This window comes from Emys orbicularis, chromosome 7 (genome assembly GCF_028017835.1).
Source record: "Emys orbicularis isolate rEmyOrb1 chromosome 7, rEmyOrb1.hap1, whole genome shotgun sequence".
Taxonomy (NCBI): domain Eukaryota; kingdom Metazoa; phylum Chordata; order Testudines; family Emydidae; genus Emys; species Emys orbicularis.
The window spans coordinates 105,648,352-105,672,031 of record NC_088689.1 but is presented as its reverse complement, the minus strand read 5'-3'; the positions used below and the strand labels follow the sequence as shown (position 1 = coordinate 105,672,031).

General features: G+C 39.7%; 1 protein-coding gene across 1 annotated transcript in view; it reads left to right on the top strand.

Annotated features, from left to right (window-relative positions):
* The window catches only part of ERC2 (ELKS/RAB6-interacting/CAST family member 2), a 645,944-nt gene that overhangs the window by 110,389 nt on the left and 511,875 nt on the right, over window positions 1-23,680 (top strand). The window contains exon 2 of the mRNA XM_065408253.1: window positions 6,092-6,508. Within this exon, the coding sequence (XP_065264325.1) occupies window positions 6,092-6,508 (417 nt within the window). The remainder of the gene's footprint in view (window positions 1-6,091; window positions 6,509-23,680) is intronic.

The window sequence follows — 23,680 nt, the reverse complement described above, 5'->3', positions numbered from 1 at the left end:
AGTCTCCTCCAGCACCTCAGTGGAACTGCAGATTGATTCTCTTCCTCAGATACAGAATTGGGGAGCAGATTGGAAACTTGCTTTCTTGAAGGCCAGAAAGGGATGGGAAGGGTTTAATTGTAATTTTCATCCTAAACTGTTCATTAACAATGCTTTTTGTCATGTGGTTTTTCCTTGTTCTTTGAAGAAGCTTGAGTGCTTTTGAATGTCCTTAATATTCTGGTCAAACGCTGACTGCTGTGATAAAATAACTCCTGGGGATCCTGCTCTCTGACTTCAGAAGGCTGCCAGGAGTAACTGCAAGATTCAGATTCTGAGCATATTTGTAGACAACAGGCATTTGGAATCTGAATCCAAATGGGATTGATTATGTTGACTTTTAGGTTGTGAGAAATCATGTCAGGATTAAGGTTTAGTTAAGAGACCCAAATATCCTAGAAAGCTTCCCTAAAGCAGTGCTAAGCACTTCTGTTCTGAAGGAGAACAGATAAGGTTAAGCATGGCAAAGAAGTAAAATGAGAGAGACATCTTTGTAGATAAAAAAGAAAACGGTAAGTTTTGTTTTGTTTTTTTGTCTCCCTTCGACCCTTCCAACCACCATATATTGGTGGTGGTGGTATAATTTATTTGTATTACTGCAGTGCCTAGTAGGGGTCCTAGTAGACCAGGACCCCACTTCGTAGGCACTGTATAAACAGAGAATAAAAATACGGTCCCTGCCCTGGATGTTGTTACTTTAATTGCTGAAGGAAAAAATTTAAAACATGGATACCTAACATTAGACTGCAGGTGCTCAGCACCTCTAAAAATCAAGCTACTTTTAGTTAGATACTTAATGTTAGACAGCAAAATTTGAAAAATTTAATTAGTGTGCCTATATTAATCTAATTCTGATTCTTGGACTCTGTTCTTTATAATTTTTTTTGTTTCTACTGATTTATATAATTTACTAACCATAGTCAGTTAGGGCCACATTCTCCCATCCTTACTCACAGTGGAAGAACCTTACTCTTCAAATAGTCCTCAGTAGAGTAAAGTACTATTCAGTGAGTGAAGGTTGGAGAATTTTGGTTCTTGGAAAAAAATGCGTATCCTAGAAATGCTTGCCTTAGAAATCATGCTGTATTTTTCCAAAGGTACGAGCAAGAAGGATGACTAATTGTTTAAAAACATACCCTTAGAAACCACACTTTGTTGCAGTCTGAAGGCACCTATGGCACCAGTATTTTGTTGTAATATGATGGTGGTAATGATGATGATGATTGTTTTAATGATACACATTCTTTGTGCAAAGCTCTGCTGGGATCTGAGGAACTGCCTGGCTGCTGGCCATTTGTTTATATTTTGGTGCATGTATGTGTACTTCCTGTTGACATTTTGTTTGATATTTCCATTTTATAAATGTCCCTTTCTCCAGTGTATTTTATAACATCCGAAAGTAGTCGTTCACAGCAAACATTCCTCTTACAGCAACTGGTTGGTTTCAGAATCATTTGTATTGCCTGAGTAAGGACTACAGGATTTAGTCCATGAGTATTGGACTGATTCTATCAGTAAGAGGAAAACTATTGATTAACCAATTCTGAGAGAATATGGATAAAAAAGATTTTACTAAGAGGATTCTACAAGGTCCTGTGATATGCTGAAGACTTCTTGCATGATGCTGCATGCCCTGAGTTCCTATTGATAAAATGGGAATTGAAGGAGCATATTACTTCACAGGAGATGCTCCAAACCAGAGCTGTTTGAAAACCTAATAATATTATTTGACAAATAACAGCAATTATTCATTGAATAGAGTATTCAACCAGATCTGTTCAGAACAGGATCACGTTTAGGAGCAGGATGAATTCAAAAGTACTAAAATTAGTTCACTGACCACGAAAGAAGTAGATCATGCAGGAGAAATTCCATGTAAGAAACCTGGAGGGATATTTCAGACTTGTATCAATGGCTTTTATATGCAAAGAATGCTCCGAATTGATTAATATTCTCCCATGCTTTAGGGATTGACTACAATACACTAGGGGCCAAAAACAATCTGACAGCAAGAGATTATAGTAAAGTTTTGGAAAAGGAACTATCACTTCTCTAGACAGTGTATAGTGAGACTGGGTTCAGTGCATTAGGAAGTAATACAGTTTAACTGTGGCTGGATTTATAAAAGGACTGAATAATTTTCTTAACAATAATAAGATTTGCTATTTTGTCCCCTAAAGTAAGAAAGAAACCAAATCCCATGGTTCAGGATGCAAGCTGGTCACCTAAGGGGTCAGAAGATAATTTTTCCACTATGTGCAGCATTGTGCAATTGGTCAGCTGTGTAATAGGATTTTTTCACCTTCCTTTGAAGTATCACTGCTGGAGGCGGGATACTGGACTTGATGGACCAATGGTTTGATACCAACTGGCAAATTTTATAATTCTGTGCCCTAAAACTCAGGGCATTATATATAGGGCAACTTTATTCCATTTCCTTTCACACTGCAAAGAGATAATATGATAGTGCAAGATGGCCTTTGAGGTGTCCCATAACATCAAAATATTAGCTGCAGATGGTGTTTTTAGAGAAGTGTGTGTGTGTGTGTGTGTTTGTGTGTGTAAAATCTTAGTTGAATGTAGAAACGTACAAAAATCCTACATTCTAGGTCAGGCATTTTCAGAGTTGGGGGCTTCATCCTACAGCCCAAACAAAATGATAAAAACTCCTGTCACTTTTATGTACAATAAGAAAATGCAAAGAGCTGTATTAGGCTTTAGCTGGACCTGATTTGTGATATCTTTCTCATGCATCCATCAGGGCTGCAGGGACAAAGCAGGGTTTCCCCTTCAGTGAGACCACCATGAAAAGTGAGAAAAGGCATTCGCATGGCACTGTTGTAGCTGGTGTCACAAGATATATACGTGCCAGATGTGCTAAAGATTCATATGTCCCTTCATGCTTCAACCACCATTCCAAAGGACATGCGTCCATGCTGATGAAAGTTTCTGCTCGATAGCCATCCAAAGCAGTGTGGATCGACGCATGTTCATTTTCGTCATCTGAATCAGATGCCACCAGCAGAAGGTTGATTTTCTTTTTTGGTGGTTTGGGTTCTGAATTTCCGCATCAGAGTGTAGCTCTTTTAAAACTTCTGAAATCGTGTGCCATACTTCATCCCTCTCAGATTTTGGAAAGCACTTCTGATTCTTAAACCTTGGGTCTAGTGCAGTAGCTATTTTTAGAAATCTCACATTGGTACCTTCTTTGTTTTTTGTCAAATCTGCAGTGAAAGTGTTCTTAAAACGAACAACTTGTGCTGGATCATCATCTGAGAGTGCTAAACATGAAATATATGGCAGAATGTGGGAAAAACAGAGCAGGAGGCATACAATTCTCCCCCAAGGAGTTCAGTCATAAATTTAATTAATGCATTATTTTTTTAAATGAGCATCATCAGCATGGAAGCATGTCCTCTGGAAGGGTGGCCAAAGCGTGAAGGGGCAAACAAATGTTTACATATCTGGCATGTAAATACCTTGCAATGCCGGCTACAAAAGTGCCATGTGATAGGATTGCCAGGTGTCTGGTTTTTGACCGGAACTCCCAGTCGAAAAGGGAACCTGGCAGCTCTGGTCAGCACTGCTGACTGGGCCGTTAAAAGTCCGGGTGGCGGCGCAGCAGGGCTCAGGCAGACTTCTTGACTGCCATGGCTCCGCGTAGCTCCCAGAAGCAATGGCATGCCCCCTTTCCAGCTCCTACGCATAGGGGCAGCTGGGGGGCTCTGCACTCTGCCCCCGCCCCAAGCACCAGCTCTGCAGCTCCCATTGGCTGGGAACCATGGCCAATGGGAGCTGTGGGGGTAGTGCCTGCAGATGTGACGGCGCGCAGAGCTGCCTGGCCTCGCCTCCGTGTAGGAGCCGGGGGAGGTGGGGCATGCCACTGCTTCCAGGAGCTGCTTGAGGTAAGTGCCACCCAGAGCCAGCATCCCTGACCCCCTCTCGCGCCCAACCCCCCTGCCCTAGCCCTGATCCCCCTACCGCCCTCCGAGGTCCCGCCCCCCACTCACTCCATCCCCCCTCCCTGTGTCGCTCGCTCTCCCCACCCTCACTCGCTCATTTTCACCTAGTGACACAGGGAGGGGGGATGGAGTGAGTGGGAGGCGGGACCTCGGAGAAGGGGCGGGGCAGTTGCAGGGCAAGGGTGTTCAGTTTTGTGTGAGTAGAAAGTTGGCAACCCTACCATGTGAATGTCTGTTCTCACTTTCAGGTGACATTCTAAATAAGAAGTGGCCGGCATTTTCTCCTGTAAATGTAAACAAAATTGTTTGTCTTATTGCTTGACTGACCAAGAAGTAGGACTGAGTGGACTTGTAGGCTCTAAAGTTTTACATTGTTTTGGTTTTGAGTGCAGTTATGTAACAAAAAAAAATCTACATTTGTAAGTTACGCTTTAATGATAAAGAGATTGCACTACAGTGCTTGTATGAGGTGAATTGAAAAATACTATTTCTTTTATCATTTTTACAGTGCAAATATTTGTAATAGAATACAAAGTGCACAGTGCTCGCTTTATATTATTTTTGTTTTGTAACTGAAATCAATATAATTGAAAATGTCGAAAAACATCCACAATATTTAATAATTTTCAATTGGTATTCTATTGTTTAACAGTGCGATTAAAACTGCAATTAATGACGATTAATTTTTTTGAGTTTATCATGTGAGTTAACTGCGATTAATCAACAGCCCTACTTATCAGTGATTTTATATGAGAACTTGAGGAGCTTCAGAAAGTGCATTAGGATTAAAATATATGGTGCCATGTTTCCAAATGATCAGAATCTCACTGATATGCTTGCTGAGATTGAAAAGCTTTTGTTTTGGACCATATGACTATCTAAAAGTTTATATTTTTATGAAGTTTAGTACATTGTTTAGACAATTTCATGAATATAGGGGAATTATTAACTGCTGTGAAAACTGCAAATAACAATATAATCTGAAGTTATACCATAAACTATAACAATTCGGGACAATTACTTGTGGCCAAATCTAGTCTTCATTTAGGCAAATCTACTGACTCTGCCTTTAGTAAGGACTGCAAGGTTTGACTATCAGTGAATAGAAAACCACTTTATTTAGGCAGAGTACAGGAGGTACAAAATACTTAAGGACAATTTGCAGTGTAGAAATATATGGTAATCTAGAAGGAAACAAGTCGTCTTTATTCAATGATGGAATTACAACTTTTGGAACACTAATAAATTCATTTGTAATATATCCACTGGCTAGAATACGTCATAGCTTTAGAGTGATATGTTTAAATTCTTATAAAGTTGTCAGTGCTATACTGTATAACACAATAAAATGATTTTTTTCTGTTGAAAGTACTTTATGTTGAATTCAGTTCTTTCTGTTGAATATTCTTTGCTTGCATTTGACCTTTCTTTATGTTGATTTTGCTTCATTTTTTCATTTACCATGCTGTTCAGTTTTTGGATGCCAGGAGAACAAAGGTTTGTCCTCTTTTTGCAGTCAATTTGTTTTGCAAAATTCAGTATTGCTTATCATTTGTTCTATTTTTGTTTGTTTGAGATGCAGTAATCCTGTTTACTAAAGTTGTTCATTATTTATTTTTTTGAAAATAAAGCTATTAATTTTTATTTATGGGGATGACTATGATTTGCATGAGCAGTACCACTGAAAAAAGTGGAAGGCAGAATTACTTCTAGTATATGAAACAACTTAGAAAACAAGGAATACTGCGTCTTCAAGCTTTATAGGCACAAAGTGTACTAGTGGTTGTGTCACTTTGAGATTTTTGCAACAGTTCACTTTCTCTTCACTGCCTAGTTTTATTAAGCATTAATTTTACCTGTAACTGACACTATTTTGTGTTTGTGTTTCCATCCATGTTTTATATTTTTCCAGTAGCAGTTGAAAACCTTCATTACAAGTATTTTGTCACAGATGCATTTGACATTTTTATATGGTAGAATCATCACTGAGTCTATTAACTTTTGTACCTTTACCTACCAATAGATTAACAGAAGAAAAACTACATTTAGATCCTTCATTTACCTTATTTTTTTTTTTTTTTGTATTATAGCATTTGCAACTGACCATCCAGGCACTTCAAGATGAGCTTCGGACTCAGAGAGACCTTAATCATCTTCTTCAACAAGAAAGCGGAAACCGAGGAACTGAGCATTTTACTATTGAGCTTACAGAGGAGAATTTTCGAAGACTTCAGGCAGAACATGATAGACAGGCTAAAGAGCTCTTTCTCTTGAGAAAAACTCTAGAAGAAATGGAGTTGAGAATTGAAACACAAAAGCAAACACTAAATGCCAGAGATGAATCAATAAAAAAGCTTCTAGAAATGTTGCAAAGTAAAGGTTTGCCATCCAAAGGAATGGAAGATGACAACGAAAGAGCTCGAAGGATGGCCGAGGCTGAATCTCAGGTTAATCATTTAGAAGTGATTTTAGACCAGAAGGAGAAGGAAAACATACATCTTAGAGAGGTAAGAAAAGCACCTTCCTCTTAAATCTTTTCAGATAAAAGGACATTTTCCTAATTTTGAAAATATATTTTATACTACTTTGAAACTTGAAACTGGAATCTATTTTCTTTTTGACTTTTCTTAAAACAAAAAAGATCTTGAAACATTTAATTTGAAATTCTTCCAATCCACAAACACATAAACATAAGGAATTACATGGACTCTGGAAACAGGTATAAGAAAATAAATTAGGTCACATTTTGGGTTTTCCCACTTTGATAGTGTCCCTTTAACCACCAAGATACATTTCCTTTGAAAAATCAAACTTATGCAGCTATTGAGGAGAGAATGAATAGCTACTGATACTGAAAATTAAATAAGGAAGAGTTGACAAAAATGGAGTAAAATGGTGCAAGCTTATTTTTTTTTCTCTTTGACTGTCTTGTTCTTGGCATTAACACATGCAGGTTTCTGCTTCTGGTGTAAGACTGGGGGTTGAATCGGCCAAAGATCTGTGGCAGATCAAAGCATTGCATGTTGAATGTGAGGTGGTGGGAACTGGCTGGTACAGCAAATGTCTTAGAGTGGCAAAATGGTACATTTATCCAGAAAGGTTGGAACCACTCATCCAAATTCATTAAGGAGTACACATAATTTCTGATCAGAAGTACTTATTGTCCTTGTCATGGAGTAATTGTTTATGTTTACAGTTTCTTCAGTACTGGGAGAGAACAGCAGGAAGAAATATTTTTAAAGCATTCCTTTACATTTTCTTTTTTCTTTCTAACTTCTACAGCCTAGCAGCTTTCCTGTCACAAGGAGATATGGGCAAATCAGTTTGTCTGTAAAAAGAAATGACTCTAGTCTTCACCAGCCCTGAAACCAAGCTGAACTCAATTCTGCAGTTCAAAAAAGTTTGTTAATTTGTATATCTTTGTATGACTCTGAAGTTACTAGTCTTAAGTGAAATATTAAGGACATCCCTATTCTGGTGGTATTTGACCCATCTGAAGCCCAGAAGTACTGGAAATCTCACAAGACTTGTTCTTATATTTCTAACCCATTTTTCTTTCTTTCTTTGCAATACCCTGCTTTTTCAGGGAGGAAGAGTAAAGTTTTGTTCTCTAGGCATTGTGAGTCATAAAGCCTGTACCCTGAAGACCTTTCTCAGGCAAAACTCCCACTAAAAAGAAAAGTTATCCATTAGTAGGGTCTGAAGTCAATGGGATATTAAAGGAATTGCACCTGCTTGCATCAGCACTGAATTTGGCTCATAGTCTGCTAGAGTGAAGCTTCTGTGTTGTACTCTCTAGGCTATTAATCTAGCTTCCTGGTTTTGATCTGCTCTTGTCAGAATGACCTGTGCTGTTTATTTTAGGGTTAAATTATTTATTCATTTTTCATTGGCACTGTTTGTATCATGGAGCTTAGTATCAGTGTTGTTTAGGTCTGTGAGTAAAGCTATATAGGAATGGAATGTGTTTTACTTTCAAGTTTGATATACTGCTTTGTGATGAAGAAATTTAATTTTAAGATAAGGAAACGTGTAACTTGGGGTACTGAATGGGCAAATTCAGCCTCCACTTCTGCTCCCCGCCCCAACAAAATGGAGGTCCTCAGAAAGAATCCTGTCCATAAGTTAGGAACGGTTTTGGACCTTTATGGGGCAGACTGCATACAATTAGTGAATCATACCCAATTTTGCCACCTGGGTCTTTCCCTTAACAAACATTAGCAAAGCAATGGTCCCAACATAGATGTATTGGACTCCACTCTGTGATGAAATATTCACCAAGGAGCGCCAACTCCATGAGGCTAGATTATCCACTATAGAAAAAGAATATTAGAATGTCAGGTAGGTATTGGTTACTCTCTGGTGTTATCTCTTGGGGCCCTCTTTTTTGTTCTGGTAACTGACTATGCCCCCTGTGCACTGGCAACACATCATGAAAGTTTACAATCTTCAGTTCGTACTGCATTTCCTCTCTTTGTAGCTGTACATTTTGAGTCCTATGTTACTTGAGGACACCTGAATTCAGATTTTTCTCTCCGGAGAATGTAGAAAAGCTGTGATCTAAAGGGAACAGGCTCCTGGACCTAATCTATGGGAGAGGTATATGATAGGGTGTATCCCAGGGAGGGGACCCTGAAACCATACCACACCAAACCTCAATGGCATTGATAGGAAGAAGGCCCACCAAGCCAACCAGGACCCAGACAACACTGGGGTTTTGAATATAAATTGTCAGCCTGGTTTTGAAGGCTATGCAGGGAGGCATTGCCAGGTGGGAGCAAATTACATGCAGTGGAGTCCATTTAAGATCAACACCTTAAAGAAATGATTACTTTCAGACAGGAGAAAGAGGATTGTACTGTCCAGAAGCAGAGAGCTCTTATTGACCCATTGGAGTTACTCTGTATTGTTTGTACTATGGGGTATTATGTTTATAAATTTACTTCTTGCAAAACTGCATGGAATGAAATACACACTTTTTGCCAAATTAGTTTCAATTTGGGCTATGCCAGAATCTGTTGAATAAAACCCCATCCAGACAGGGTGACATTAATCTCAAACCTGAATCACTGTGAACCTTTGTATTGTTCTAGCTCTACTATATTTGATTTTTTTAAAGATCTTTTAAAGGTACCTTGAAATATCTTATCTTCTCTCACATTTCTGCCAGAACAAGAAACCAATATTTTGTAAAAGAAATCTGTACATTTCTATATACCTCTTTATTGGCTGGTTTATAGCGATGTGTAAAATTCATTGTTTCAAAGTAAATAATTTTTTATTCTCACTGCATCTCTCTTCTGATTTGGATGACACTGCTCTGATTTCTTTTTGTAAGAATGATTAATGGATTTTCAGGAAGCAGTAAGAGAGAGGTCAGTCTTGGTAAAATTAACAGCTTGGATTTAGTTTAGTATTGCTACCCATTTTGATCCAAGTGGTTTGCAAGTATTTGGGGTCATCTTGGTTGCTTGTGTTAGGATGAGAAATTGATGATGGAGACTTCCTTGATACAAAGACTGTGCACAAAGTCCTGTTTCCTTGAAGCCAGTAGGAATCAAACAGGAAACAATTTCCTTGCTCCATATTCCAAGCTGCTCTCCATATCAGAAGTGCTCTTTTTCTTAGCTTTTCCGCAGGTGGTAATTAGCTTTTCCGCAAGTACATCTTTTGCTGCTTTCTCCATCTGCTTCTGAGATGTTTCTTGCTTCATTTGCTACACATATGGTTCCACCAAAATAATACACAGGCCTCTGCATTTGCATTCAGTGCCCAGTTAACCCCTCTGCCCACATAGCTTAGCTCCTGACTGACCTTGCATGTGGCTTCTCTTTTGGACAGTGGCTGTTACTGTTTCAGCTATCTTTCTCTACAAAGACACTGAACCGCTTCTTAAATTTATCCTGAATGAAGGGTGGCTACTATGCCCACCAGCATCAATGAAGATTCACACAACTCCTACCATAATAGTATTGTTACAGTATATTCATATTCTTTTGAGAAGTCAAAGTTATCACAAGCTCTTCTTAAAAAATGAGCCTTTTATTAAAAAATTAGTGAATGGAATGGTGAAACAAAATCCTTCCCTCATTCAAAATAACTTTTTGCATGTCCAGGAACCATATAAAACCCTTTTCTGGATTGTTAGGCACATAGTTGCTCTGAGTGTCAGGCAGCAGAACCAAGAATATTTTATTGTGGCTATCTGCATAAGACCTAGAGTCATGAGAGATGGATTCTAGTTTTGGCTCTACCACTGACCTGCTGTGGGTAAATCACTTAATATTCATGGAATACATGAAAACTGCAGCTTTTAGATCACCAGTAACAGGAGCCAAGGCCAAGTGGAGAAAGTCATTGTGGGCCATGTTAGGAAGGCGTTTCACCATCTGTAAAATGACGATATTTCCCTACCTCCTAAGTCTGTTGTGAATCTTCTATTATTCATGTTTCTCAAGTGCATTGAGAACCTATTTAAGAGTCTTTATAAATGCAAATGATAAGCTTCACTGAATTTTTGGTGCCAAGGTTTGAATCTTTCTCCCACTTTTTCTCCCATGTCCTTTAAGTCTCCTGTTTTTGTTTTTTATTGAAGATGAGCAATTTTATTTTCAATTGAAAAGCATAACAAAGAGAAGGCAAGAAGTGTTCCTCTTATGAGAAGTTGCTTTAGCCATTTTAGTGCTCTTGCATTTTGCTGACACCATCATTAGTAGAGGCAATCTGAGGAGACTAGTGATAGGTCTTTATCCCTGAGTACAGCTAAAAGGTCAAACTCTTCCTTTAGAAAGGACAGGCTCAGAGATTAAGCAGCAATTAAAGTAATGATAGAAGCCTCCTGTTTGTGTGCTCCTGCTCCTCCTGTCATTGGTATTGTGAAAGTATATGTCCTATGCACTCCCTTCCTTCTATTTCAGTGACCTTTGTGGAGATGAGAGTGTGGGAAAGAGACATACAAACAGTTAGTACGTCCAACAAGCAGGAATAACATTGACAAGTAAAAATTGTTAATTGATTGGAATCAGTCTTGTGAGATATTTAACACTTGGTGCTTCACAATTCTGGACCCATTTCACTCTCTCTGTTGTGTTTGCTGTTACAGTTGCACTAACTAGTATAGCAGCAAAGAGGTAACCTTGCAGTAATATCATAATGTTTACTCCAGTGATGCATTCCCTGGCGTGAGATCAGGAAAGCCTCAATGTTGGAATACATGAAAACTGCAACTTTTAGATCACAAGTAACAGGACTCAAGGCTAAATGGAGAGGGTCATTCTGGGTCATGTTAGAAAGACTTACCTGTTGGAATGGAAGATTTGTAGAGAGGTAAGTAAAAGTGGAGTGAGGCCTATTGAGGTTTGTAGAAGGTGAAAAAAGCTAGCTAGACTGAACTTGAAATCCTGCTATCCTATCACAGAAATGGAAAAATGTCAATGTAGTTAGCTTTATTTTTTAATAGTTGTATGTGTGTGATATGATTTTTTTAAAGAGGGGTTTCATTTATATTCCATCTTTTAAGAAACTTAAATATATTTAATATATTTCTTTCTGAGAAAGGAAAAAAACAGATTTATATACTCCTGGAGTGTCTGCATCTATAACATGCATTGAATGAGATGCTATTTCACAGTCTAGTGTCATTCTTTGAACAAAAAAGATTTACATAAATAACCCAAAGCATTATATTGAATTTTGAATCCAGTTTTAAAGAGTAGCTTTTTGAAAGGACACAAAGTTATTTTCCATGATTTTTAGAACTTCTTTACTCATGATCATATTTCAACAGCTTAAAACTGAACCCTTGTCTGTAACTGTTTGCCTTAATTGTACACACACGTTCATTTTGTTAGGGTTTTTCAGTGTTAGGTGGATTGTACTGATATTTTTAAGAGGTGAGAGCACTGAAGCATTTGCTTGAAGAAGAAAATCACATACAGTATAATGAACTACATGGTCCTTGCAAATATACACACATAAGAAAAAAGATCTTGTTAGTCATTGCTGTGTCCCTTTTAAATTAAGCATTTTAAACGTTTAAAATGTGTTTGAAGTCATATGAAGTCTTATTATGGTTTGGTTGGCATTCAGAATTAAATATTATGAAGATCACTAAACATACATTCCTATCACAAAATGTGAGAGGCCTGCCTTATATTTTGTAAATTGGTTATCATGTATCTTTTCTAGGTTTTTAAATAAACATTTTTCTCCATAAGTTTGGGAGAACTTTAGGTAATACGGTGGTTTTATCATGTGGAAATCTAGCACAGATGTTTGGTATTACTTTTTTTAAACATGATGACCACACATGATTTACCCTAAGTACCATTAAGTATTTTTTTATTATTGCTATTAAAAACTTGCCTTAGGCAAAGTCCCACTAAATTTCTAGTAAAGTCAAATGTTAAAATTCCAGTACGTATGATTATATATAACACGCAGCATCTCCTATATAATGTATAATTTCACTAAAACCGAATCTGACATCATATTTAGTTTCATACATGCAATTTAACCCTTATCTTTTATGTATTCTTAAAATAATGCTATAATATGTAGTTTATAGCTACAGTTTTTTATACTTTGTAGAAACTTTTTGATTATAATTTGTGTACTTCAAACTTTCAGGATTTCTTAAAAAAATTCTGCTTCTATCTTTGAACTCAGTTGGTCAAATAATGAAGGTTGATGATAGGACTTGAACTGCCAGCATGAATTAGTTATTGCATGTTTTAAAAGTTATTAATGGAACAAAGTTCCTTCTTCCACTGTGAATAGAACAGATGCCCTGCAGACTTTCAATGTTTACTGTAAATGCCTTGCATTGGAGCCAGTAGTAATTTACTAAGGAAATACTTTATCAACACCAAACGTTTCTCCCCCCAAAGTTAGTTATATAGATTAACAACCACTCTAGACTAAACCTCTTTATTAGGCTCATTAGTGCGTCTTTCCCTTTTATTTCTACTGACCAGGCTCAAAATACTAATCTAATCAGTTACTAGAAGAATGCCTTCTATTTTAAAAAAGTTAAGTCAAAAATGTAAATTTGGCCTCCCTAAACCTTTTTTATATATGATTCTTAATATGTTGGTTATAAATACATCCTTATACAAAAGATCCTCATTAAGGCAATTATTTTATATCAAAATGTAAATAGTAATATGTACATTTTAAGGTGACCTCTTAGGTTTGGAAGAGGACTTTGCAATCATAGTAGCTGCTCCAGATATGAAAAAACAAACATGATTATGCCCTGGAGGACAGTAACTACTCTTACTTTCACCTATTCAGCCATATTTTCATTTTGCACCATATTATTCTTGTGAGGGTGCTCAGTTACAACACATTGTACAGTGCATGTGAAGAATTAGAAAGGTTACAGACTAAAGATTCAGTTTCTTTAAAAGACAGAACCACTCTCAATGAAGATTTTACAACAAGTTTAGAAAATGTGTCAGTTTAAATCTGTCAGTTTAAAACTGGAGTGGATACTTCTGAGTAACAAGTGAAGAAGTAGTTTGCAGTGTTTCAGATTTGAAGAAATAATCATAAGTGGAGGTAACAAAGGTATTTCAGGAATCCAGAATTTATGGATACGTCAGTTTTTATACCTTCCAATACATGGAGGTGATAAAGGCATCTTGACAGCATTCCTGGAAGGTGCAGTTTTCAGAAGGTAATTTTCTAGGAACTATCTCGAATTGTAAAACTGTAACATCAGACCTAAGTATATAAATAATATCGTGGCAGGGCTGCATGTCCAATTCACACACATTTTTGAGGGTTGCAGGTTTGACATAAGCATCTAAGGAGACTAACAACTAAACGGAGAAGTCCTGACATTCCTTTTGTTTCCACCATATTTTCTCTTATTTCTTTCCATATCTTCCCTGTTTTTCTCTTCCTTTTCCTTCTCTGGTCACACTAGCCTGGATCCACAAAAAGGACTGAAGTGTTGTGATACTCATGGTCACAATGCCCAAGTCTTAGTACCTAGAAAATCACAGGAACAACACGGTGATCCACAAAGTCTGAGTTAGACACCCAGGCTCTTATCCAGTCAGTGGGGAGAGATAGGCACCTAAGAATGTGATCGATAAAGCCAGCATGCTAGGCAGAGAACTGCCTAAGCTAGCCAATGGGGAGGTGCTGATGAGAGACATGTATGCTAATCTCCCACCTCTGACCTCAAAGTTCTCTGCCTAAGTCTGGGTTACAGGGAGGTGCTTGCATCTGGGTGAAGGTGGGCAGGACTAGTGGCAGGAGTTTTGAATCCCAGAACTGAAGCCAGGGATTAGAGCCAGTTTCAAGGTTGAGAATCGAGTCAGGAATCAGGCCCAGGGTCAATACCAGGTATCGCGTCTGTGTTGAGGTTCCAAGGGGACAATCAGGTGTCGGAATCCAAGTCAGAGCCAAGATCAGTACTGGGAGTTCAGAAGCAGGACAGTTGTGGCAGCTAGCTAGGGATCTGCATTATTTCCTGGACACTTGTTGGTATGTCCTATGGGCTTATACAGCGTCAGAGAGCTGTCAGGGAGCCAATCAAGGATTGCTAAGACTGCTGTCAATCAGATCACTCAAGGAGGATCTTCCTATGGCATTCAACCTGTCGGAATTGTAGGTTGCAGGGAGTGGCCAGGTTACAGCTGCCACCAGGGGATGTTGGTTGGCTGGTAGCCCTGCAGACCTTAGTTCAAGTCCCGCTGATCCTGACAGCATATGATTCACGAGCCAGGGGAAGATGTATATTCATCTGCCTAAGTTGTATGTTGGGTCCGATCAGAGGCTGCTTAACTCCACGTACAATGGGAGTGGGAGGCTGATGATGAACTCCTTCATAACTTTTAGCCTAGTGGTTAGGGTACTCACCCTCCATTTCAAGTCACCTTCTTATCAAGCAGAGGGGGTTTTGAACGGGAATCTGCCACTTCTGAGGTGAGTGCTCTAACCATTGGGCTATAGAGTCACTCTTTCTCTGGCCAATTAAATACTGAATTATTTAATGTGAAACAACATTCATAGGAAAAATTGAGGGAGATCCTCATTAGAATATTCCATACCCTAGGGTTAGGGCACTCATCTGAGTGGGGTGACTTGAACGAGGGACTCTCACATCCTGGTTGAGTATCCAAACCACTGGGCTAAAGGTTATGAGGGAAGAGGTCCTCCTTCTTCCCTTCCCCTCCCTGGCTGTTTTATGTGGAGTTAGGTGGCCTCTGAGTGCTTACTGGATCAGGACATGCAGGCAATTTAGGTGGCCAAACATATACTGTGAATGTACCCAGTGGAAGGAAGGTTCTGAATTAAACAGCCTTTTTTAAAAAACGTCTTTTAAAGTTAATAAATACACATGGGGCAGACAGTCCCATTTACACATTACAGGATCCTCACGCACAAGAACAGGGCAAACATAACGTAATTGTGATCAGTGGGATGGAGAAAGCAGTCCTTATTGTAGTAGGACAAATGAAGGAATTTAAATACAGTGGTTAAATATTTATATTCACAGGTTTGAGACTGGTAACCAAAGCCAGAAAGGAGGGCCATAGAGCTGCTTTCACTAACAAAAAGTATTTCTTCATTACCCTTCCTGGCATAACTTTAGTTAATATCAAGATGGGGGAGGGGGGGAGAGGGAGAGACAGAGACAATATATGATAGTTAGGAACAGATATCAAAATTAGTCAGTTTTGGTGTAACTGGTACATTTTCACACAGTGCATCACAGCTGAATCTGATAACAAAAAAGACTGACGTGTGAATCCCTTTTCCTTCCTTCTGGCTATTGTTCTATTTTTAATTTTGTTGTTGGACTTTTTATTTTAGTATAGGTGAAAACAATTTTGTATAGTCATAAACATGTTAGCACAAGCGCTTACCTGAATGGGGTGCTGGTAACAATAACATCAGTCTGCATTTAAATTTGGAAACCTTAAAAGTCAATAAAATAGCAAACTTCTCCCAGTCTACAGATGAGTCTGATAGAGGTCAATCATTGCTTAGTTTTTAAGATTCTGGTTGTCCTGGAATGGTGTCCAGATCATTTTATACTCCATGTTTTCTTTGAAGTTTAGTCACTTTTTCAGGACTGCTATGTCTTTCAGTTGTCTCATTTACTGTCCAACTTGCAGCCTTTTATTCCATGTATGTGCTTCACGATAGGTGCTTTTTGTAGGTATCTGTTCATCACTTCATTGGTTCTTCCAGGATAAGGCCAATAATCTGTTTTGTGGCATGGAGCATCTGGGTCACTGTAAATGCGTGGTCTCAATTTCCCTCTTGATTCCTCAAACGCAGTACGGTCTTCAGAGTTAACCCTTTTTGCACAGTTAATTTAATTCCAAAAATCCCACTGCCATAAATCAGAATCCCCTGAAGCACAGTCCAAACAATACATTTGTCCCAACAGTCAAACACCAAATATGGTTTCGGCGTCTCACCACACCTCACCCCACCCTTTGTAATTGGAGTGTTTCGCCACTCTGTTTCCTCCCCAGGTAGAGTTTCAGCTCTTGCCTGGAGACATCAGTGGGCTCAGCCCTTCCATCATTCTCCAGCTGTCCTGGCTGTCAGGTTCAGAGCCAGCAGGCATGTACTCTGCTGCTGTCAGTCTTGAGCCCTCTCTGGCCGTGGGTCGCTGGTCTGGGGAAGTTTGTAGGTGACCCACTTCCTGCCTTCTGCTTTCACCAGCCTGATCTGGCTCCACTGCTCCACCAGGGAACTCTGACTTCCCTCTCCTTCAGGGGCATCCCCTCCATTGAGTTTGCAGACGACCACTATTTTTCTGAGCTCTCCTTACTCTCAGGACTCTTTCTTCCTTTCTGAACTCTAGGTTCAAAACTTTCCCTTTAGCTACTCACTCAGGGTATGCGAATCTGTGTTCTGAATTCCCCTCTCAGACTTCTGAACTCTCATTTATAACACTCTGGGGCAGCCCAGTCCTCCTCATTACATCAAACTATAGCACGTCTAGACTGGAACAAGAGAGCTAAGCCCAATTTCATTTAAGGAGCCAGCTACCCTTTTACAGTAAGCAATAATCTATTTTGTTCAAAATAACTGTCTTCAGGATGTGAGGTCTAGAAATACTATCTTCAGATTCATATAAAAAACCTGTCCAGTAATTTTTTAATCATTGCAAATACCTATTTCCAAGTATCCTGTACATGCAAGTAGCCCCGTCCTGCACATGCATGATGAATGGTAACCCCAACCGTTCCCACCTTTTCCATCTGTTTGCTAGATGAACTGAATTATACTTGTAAAAGGGAACATCTATATGTAAACAGGGGAATGGTCCTGCTATTGTGGGGAACTTTCCTGGCTTATACACTACCCCGGTGAAGTGGGCTAGTGAAAGGATCTGAATCCCTGCTCCCACTTCCTTTACCCAGAGCCCTGCCTGACCTAGAGGACTCCCCTTCCACTCTCCTGTGTGGCAGAGTCCTCGTGACCCCAACATGGCTGGGCCCAGGATTCCTGGGGGGCTCGACCCCCAACCTTGTTGTGGTCACTTCGGAGTGGGGACACCCTAGCCCCTGCCCTGGGTGCTCTCTCTGCACTGGATGCTTCCCTGACCCACTGATCATTACATACAGTTCAAAGCAAATACAATTTATTATATACAACAATCAATTAAAAAAAATAAGGAAAAAATGGGAAAGGTTGAAGGAAAACACATGTCCCCATGCCACAGAGTGGGGTTATCACAACCAGCATCTCTGGAATGTCAGGGCAGTTCAACAAGTCCCAGGCCTCCTTCTCAGGCCCCGGCTGTGCTGCAGGGATGCTGCATGTCGGACACTTGCTCTGGCGGTGGCCACACGCTCTCAGACTCTAGGTGGCAGGACCCTTCTTCCCAGCATCGCCCCCGCCCTGACAGGGTTACGATCCCCCTCCAAGTCTGGCCTGCAGAGCCTCTTGGCTGAGGCGTCTCCCTGCGCTGGGCCCACTGCCCAGGGTCCCCCTTCTCTCCCCAGCTGCTCACCGCACCCAGCTCCGGACTGCTACAGCCTCCGCTCCAGCTCCACTCTGCCTCAGTACTGCTGCTGCTCTGCCTCCAGCTCCCTGGGCTGCTTCTCTGGCCTCTCTGGCTCTGGTTGCCGCAGCTCTGCTCCCAGCACAAGTCTGCTCTCTGGGCTGCTTCTGTGACTCTGCTCCCAGCACTGACCTGCTTCTTGGCTGCTTGTCTGGCCCCTCTGGATCTGGCACAGCTCTGTTCCCCAGCTCAGCTTGGGCCCCTGCATTCTCCTTAGCTTAGCCCCACTCTGCCCGACCCAGTAAATTCCAGCTCACACGGAGGATGGGACCCCCGCCTCCTGACTCTCTGATTAGCCTGGCCAACCTGTCAATCAGGCTGACCTGAAAGATTGGCCTTTCCCCATTGTTCCTGGGGACTGTCAGTCTCAGGGTCTTGATTTCCCATCAACCCTTCCCCTTTCTTTTGGTACTGGGAGCTAGCCAACCAAAACATCCCCACTGAGTTTTAGTAAGGGGACAGGTCTTTTTGGGAGCAATCAATTAATACTTTGAGGCAGTGCCGTAACAAGGGCGAGGCGAGTGAGGCACTTGCCTTGGGAATGCAAAGCAGAGGGGCGCAGCTCTCCCGCCCAAGCGGGGCGGAGGGGAAAAAAAAAAAAAGCCACGATCGGCGGTGCTTCGGCGGCAGCTCTACCGCCACCGCTTCTTCGGCAGCAATTCGGCGGCGGGTCCCTCAGTCCCTGTCGGAGGGAAGGACCTGCCACCGAATTGCCGCTGCCGCTTCATTCATTCTTCGGCATCAATTCGGCGGCAGGTCCTTCCCTCCGAGAGGGACTGAGGGACCCGCCGTCGAATTGCCGCCGAAGAGCCTGGAGCCAGCCCTTGCCTCGGGTGCAAAAATTCCTTGTTACGGCTCTGCTTCGAGGGAATCTAGATAGACCTTAGAGCAGTTCTTCAGGTGGACCCTAAATTCCTAAAACCCCTTCTCTAAGTTCCTTTATAAAATTCTGATCTGTTTCAGTCTTTTACTAAGTCCCAGCATAATTTAGAAATAAATTTTTAACCACCATAAATTCCCCAATTCGTGTCTTAAACAATAGTTTATGGAATGCAAAATTTTTACCTGTTGGTAATAAAATCTTAATTTGAACTAGCATATTCTTCAGTTTTGAAATGCAGTGGCTTACAGTATTTATTTAATAGAATTTTTTTTTTCATTTTATACTTAGAAATGATGCCTTTGAAAATTTCCTTTTGTGGTATTTTGCTACTTTCAGAATGTTTTCTTTTTCTAAACATTTTAATCTAGTGATCCTGTTCCAATCAGTTAACAATTAAGACTTATAATAATTCTTCTGCTACTTGGTTGTGCTTTTTTTTTTTTTTTTAGTAATTCTGCTTTCTCAAGGTTGCAAGGAAACTGGATTGATTGAGAGAATGTCTAATTACAGTACACAATACAACACTTGGAAAGTACCTGACAAAAGTAATGTTTACTTGATCCTGTAACTGAAAATCATTATTTCTAAACTGCCGGAGCTTTTTGAAAAAGTTAACATAGATGATGATGGTAATGCTATTAGAATCTTTAAGGAAAATAAATGTGGAAAAGGGGGGAAAGTATTGTTATGAATTGAAAACCTCACTGATAATTTTAGTGAACGATTGCTTATTTTTCATAAGCACAAGAAGTACCCTGTTTATATCTTTGGTCTTAGACAGCACAATAGCTGGGAAACTTGGGAAACTCAATATGGAAAAAGTGTAAGGTACTTATGTGGTACCCATCACCGCAGCATCTGAGCACCTTACAATCTTTTATTAAGGGGGAACAGAGAGACTAAGCAACCTGCCCAAAGTCATACAGGAAGTTTATAGAAGAGCAAGAAATTGAAGCCAGGTCTCCCAAGACCCAGGCCAGTGCCCTATAACCACTGGACCATCCTTCCTTTCCCACTGGACTATTACATTCTGGACTGAGAAGAATAAGTGGACCTGCAACGTTAAAAATAGTAGTAGAATGATTGGGCCCAAGGACACCGTAGAAGCTAATACAGAAGATATTTTGACATTATATTGAAGGGTTGTCTGTCCTAGGAAATACTGTATATTACTTTGATCATTTCATCATCAGAAGGGTATTGCTGAGAATGAAAAGACACAGAAAAGAGCAGTAAAGATGGCTAGACTTATACTAGGTCTTGCATAAGAAGATAGATTCCACAAACTAGGATTATTTAGATTGGAAAAGAAAAGCGACTGAGGTATTCAGAATGAAGAGTGTAATGAAAATTGTTCAGTTGCAACTTTTACCTTGTTTCATAATATTAGCACCAGATATTATGTGATTAAATTTTAAAAATGGCAAATTTGGATCAGATATGCCTGAGTATATTTTACTCCTGGAATTCATTATTACAGGTGGTTCAGAAAGAGGACTGGACAATTTCGTGACTGCTAACAACTTTAAACTAACAAAATCTCACCCTTCAGACCAGTGTTTCTCAAACTTATTTGATCACGCCCCCTTCTTTGTATCTGTAGTAATTTATGCCTTCCTCCTCTGGGCACCCGGTGAGCAGCTGCTGCTCTCCGGTCACCCAGCTCTGAATGTGCGCAGTAAATTTGTTTTTTTCCCTCTAAAGCTTCTCATGCACCCCCCAAATATATTCTGTGCCCCCCCCAGTTTGAGAACCACTTTTGCTTTAGACCATATGTTCCATCCTCATTTTCTCTCTCTCTCTCTCTCTCTCTCTCTCTCTCCCTCTCTCCTCCTGCCCCAAAATCATTGCACAATTGGCTAAATATATTAGGTCAGTGGTTCTTAACCAGGGGTTCTGGGGTATGCAGAGGTCTTCCAAGGGATACATCTACTCATCTAGATATTTGCCTAGTTTTACAACAGGCTACATAAAAAGCACTAGCAAAGTCAGTACAAACTAAACTTTCACACACACAATGACTTGTTTATACCGCTGTATATACTATACACTGAAATGTAAGTACAATATTTATATTCCAATTGATTTATTTTTTAATTATATGGTAAAAATGAGACTGTATGCAATTTTTCAGTAATAGTGTGCTGTCACTTTTTTTTATTTTTGTGTCTGATTTTGTAAGCAAGCAGTTTTTAAATGAGGTGAAACTTGGGGTAGGCAACACCAATCAGACTCCTGAAAGAGGTTCAGTAGTCTGGAAAGATTGAGAGCCACTGCATTAGGAAACTTTTTGAGTTTCCTCTAAGGCATGAGCTAGTGGCCAGAGGCTAGATACCAGACTAGATTGGTTAATGGCCTGGTCTAATATGGCTAAACCTGTCTTCCTAGATAAAACCCAATAAAAAGAAAGTTTAAAAATACTACAATCATACTTAGCAGGCATCAGAATAACAACCATGTCTGAATAAAAGAATTTGCACTAATTTAACCCAACTGACCTTCAACCAGAGAGCATAAGATACTTGAAATTTGATAGTCAGTTAGATCGCAAACTTAAATGAACATATTTTATTCCAGATGTATAATCCTTCAATATCCAGAAAGAGAACCTGCCTGAAAAAAATTCTATACATTCATTTATATCAAAGTTGTTAAATTTGTTTGATTTTTTTATGCTGCTCCTCTACTGTACAAATATTGAAGAAATACTACCATATTTATTGCAGCAGTGCCCCCAAATTGACCGTTTTTAGTTATGGAGATGAACCAAGCAGAATAGGACGTTATTTTAGAGCTAAACAGAAATTCAAGTTTTGTAAAAGGAATAGATCAGTAAAGTACAATTTCATTTGTAACAGACCTATTTTTCTAAAGCTCTTTTGCCTTGTAGGCCCAACCAAAGCAGGAGAGTATTATCAAAGTCCATTTTGTCATTGTTAGGGCTGATATTTCCTTTATGTATTTTCTGAACCCCAGATTGAAACTGCAGTTGCTAGTGCAGGACACACGCTAATTAGACTCAGACTGCTGACAAGGAAGAGACAGAATGGTTAATTGGCAAGTATCAGGTGCTTTCTTATTATCCATGTGTGAATAGTGCAGCCTTTATCCAGACCATGGAGATGGAGTCTTGAGCAATGATGAGTGACAGAGCCCCCATTTAGGCTTCCAGCACATAGCAGTGTGCTGACTCTCGCTGAAAACTTTTTAAGGGCTCACTGTCTGCCTAGCCAAGATAGTTCTTTCCTAATATGTGCAAAGGACAAAGGGAAGAAGAGAAAAATGGAAGGAGGCATTGGTTTTTACTTTTAGAAAAAGCTGCCTTTCATTTATTTATATGCACATTTTTGAGATATAAGGATGAAAACTGCTGTAAAAGGTGAGCATTGCCATTTAGAATACAACAATAACATTAATTAGGCAAAATGGTAATTATTGTAATGGTAATCCTGTTGCAGATTTAGGGCCTTATTTTACTTGTTTGTTGTCAAATCAAGTTTTGGGACCCTAATCTATATCTACAGAAATCAACGGCACAACACCCATTAACTCTAATGGCAGCAGAATCAGTCACAAATTCAGCAGGTTTTAAAACATTCTGAACAAATACCTTTTGGGCTGAAATATTTGGTTTCTGTCAGAAGATAAATTATTGACATTTTAATTTAAGCAAAAACATTTTAGAAGTTTTGAATTTAGTTAGGATGAAAAAACCTTATCTTGTTTTTTTGACTGCACTTTTCATTTGTACATTGTTACTGTAGATCAAAACGGTGGAAACTTGTCCTGGGCATAGTCCTCATTGAAGAGTTGTGCCACTACTTGGCTTACTTTTTTTTTCATTTGTACCTATGTTATGGCCATTGAAAAATCTCTACTGTGTTCACATGCAATAGAAGGTTTCATTCACTGGAGGGGAACACTTAGATTATAGATACAGTGTGCATGGGTGTGACTATCTGGAATTGTACATTATTCAAAAGTGGCAAAAAGCAGCATTCAGAATCTGATTTGTTGTATTAACTTTTTCTGTAGTATTTTTTGTAAATTTGAGCATCCATGTCCAGTAAAGCTCCTGGTGGAAATGTAGTAAATAGAATAATTCATCTAATTAAAAATTGTCTGTGGCCAGAGAACTGGCTAGGGAACCCTCAGGACCCACCTCTTCACTTGTACAGAAGAATAGATAAAATGACTTCAAACAGGAAGGACCTGCTAATTTTAGAAGCATCTTTGAAGTCCAAGGGATACCCACAGGGAAGGAGTTCCATTGACAAGACCATACTACTGAGAGAGGCCAGTCCCTGGTCTGTTTTAGATGTGTGTTAACATAACAATCCAACTTGTTTCACTTTCTTTGGTACAGTAGGAGGTATTAGGAGACAAAAGATGGTCTTGCAGGTCCCTTGGCCCTAAATTATGAACGGCTCTATATAGCAGTAAGACTTTGAAGTGTCTGATAGACTTACTTGCAGCCAGTGCAGTTCGTGGTGAACAGAGGTGATTGATTCCCATGCATCTATATTACGGTTCAAGCAAGCAGTTGCGTTGTTCGGTTGTTGCGGGTTTTGGATAGAGAAGGAGCAAAATCACAATTGAACCTGGAGGTGACAAGTGCAAATTTGGCCATGATAAAGTTTGTAAGGGAGATGCAGAGCACTGGAGTAGCACTGGAGCTCTTTCACAACTTAGATGACCCAGCAGCCCTGGATGCTTGACCAGGTCTTAAGTGAAAGATATATTTGACCTAATCCT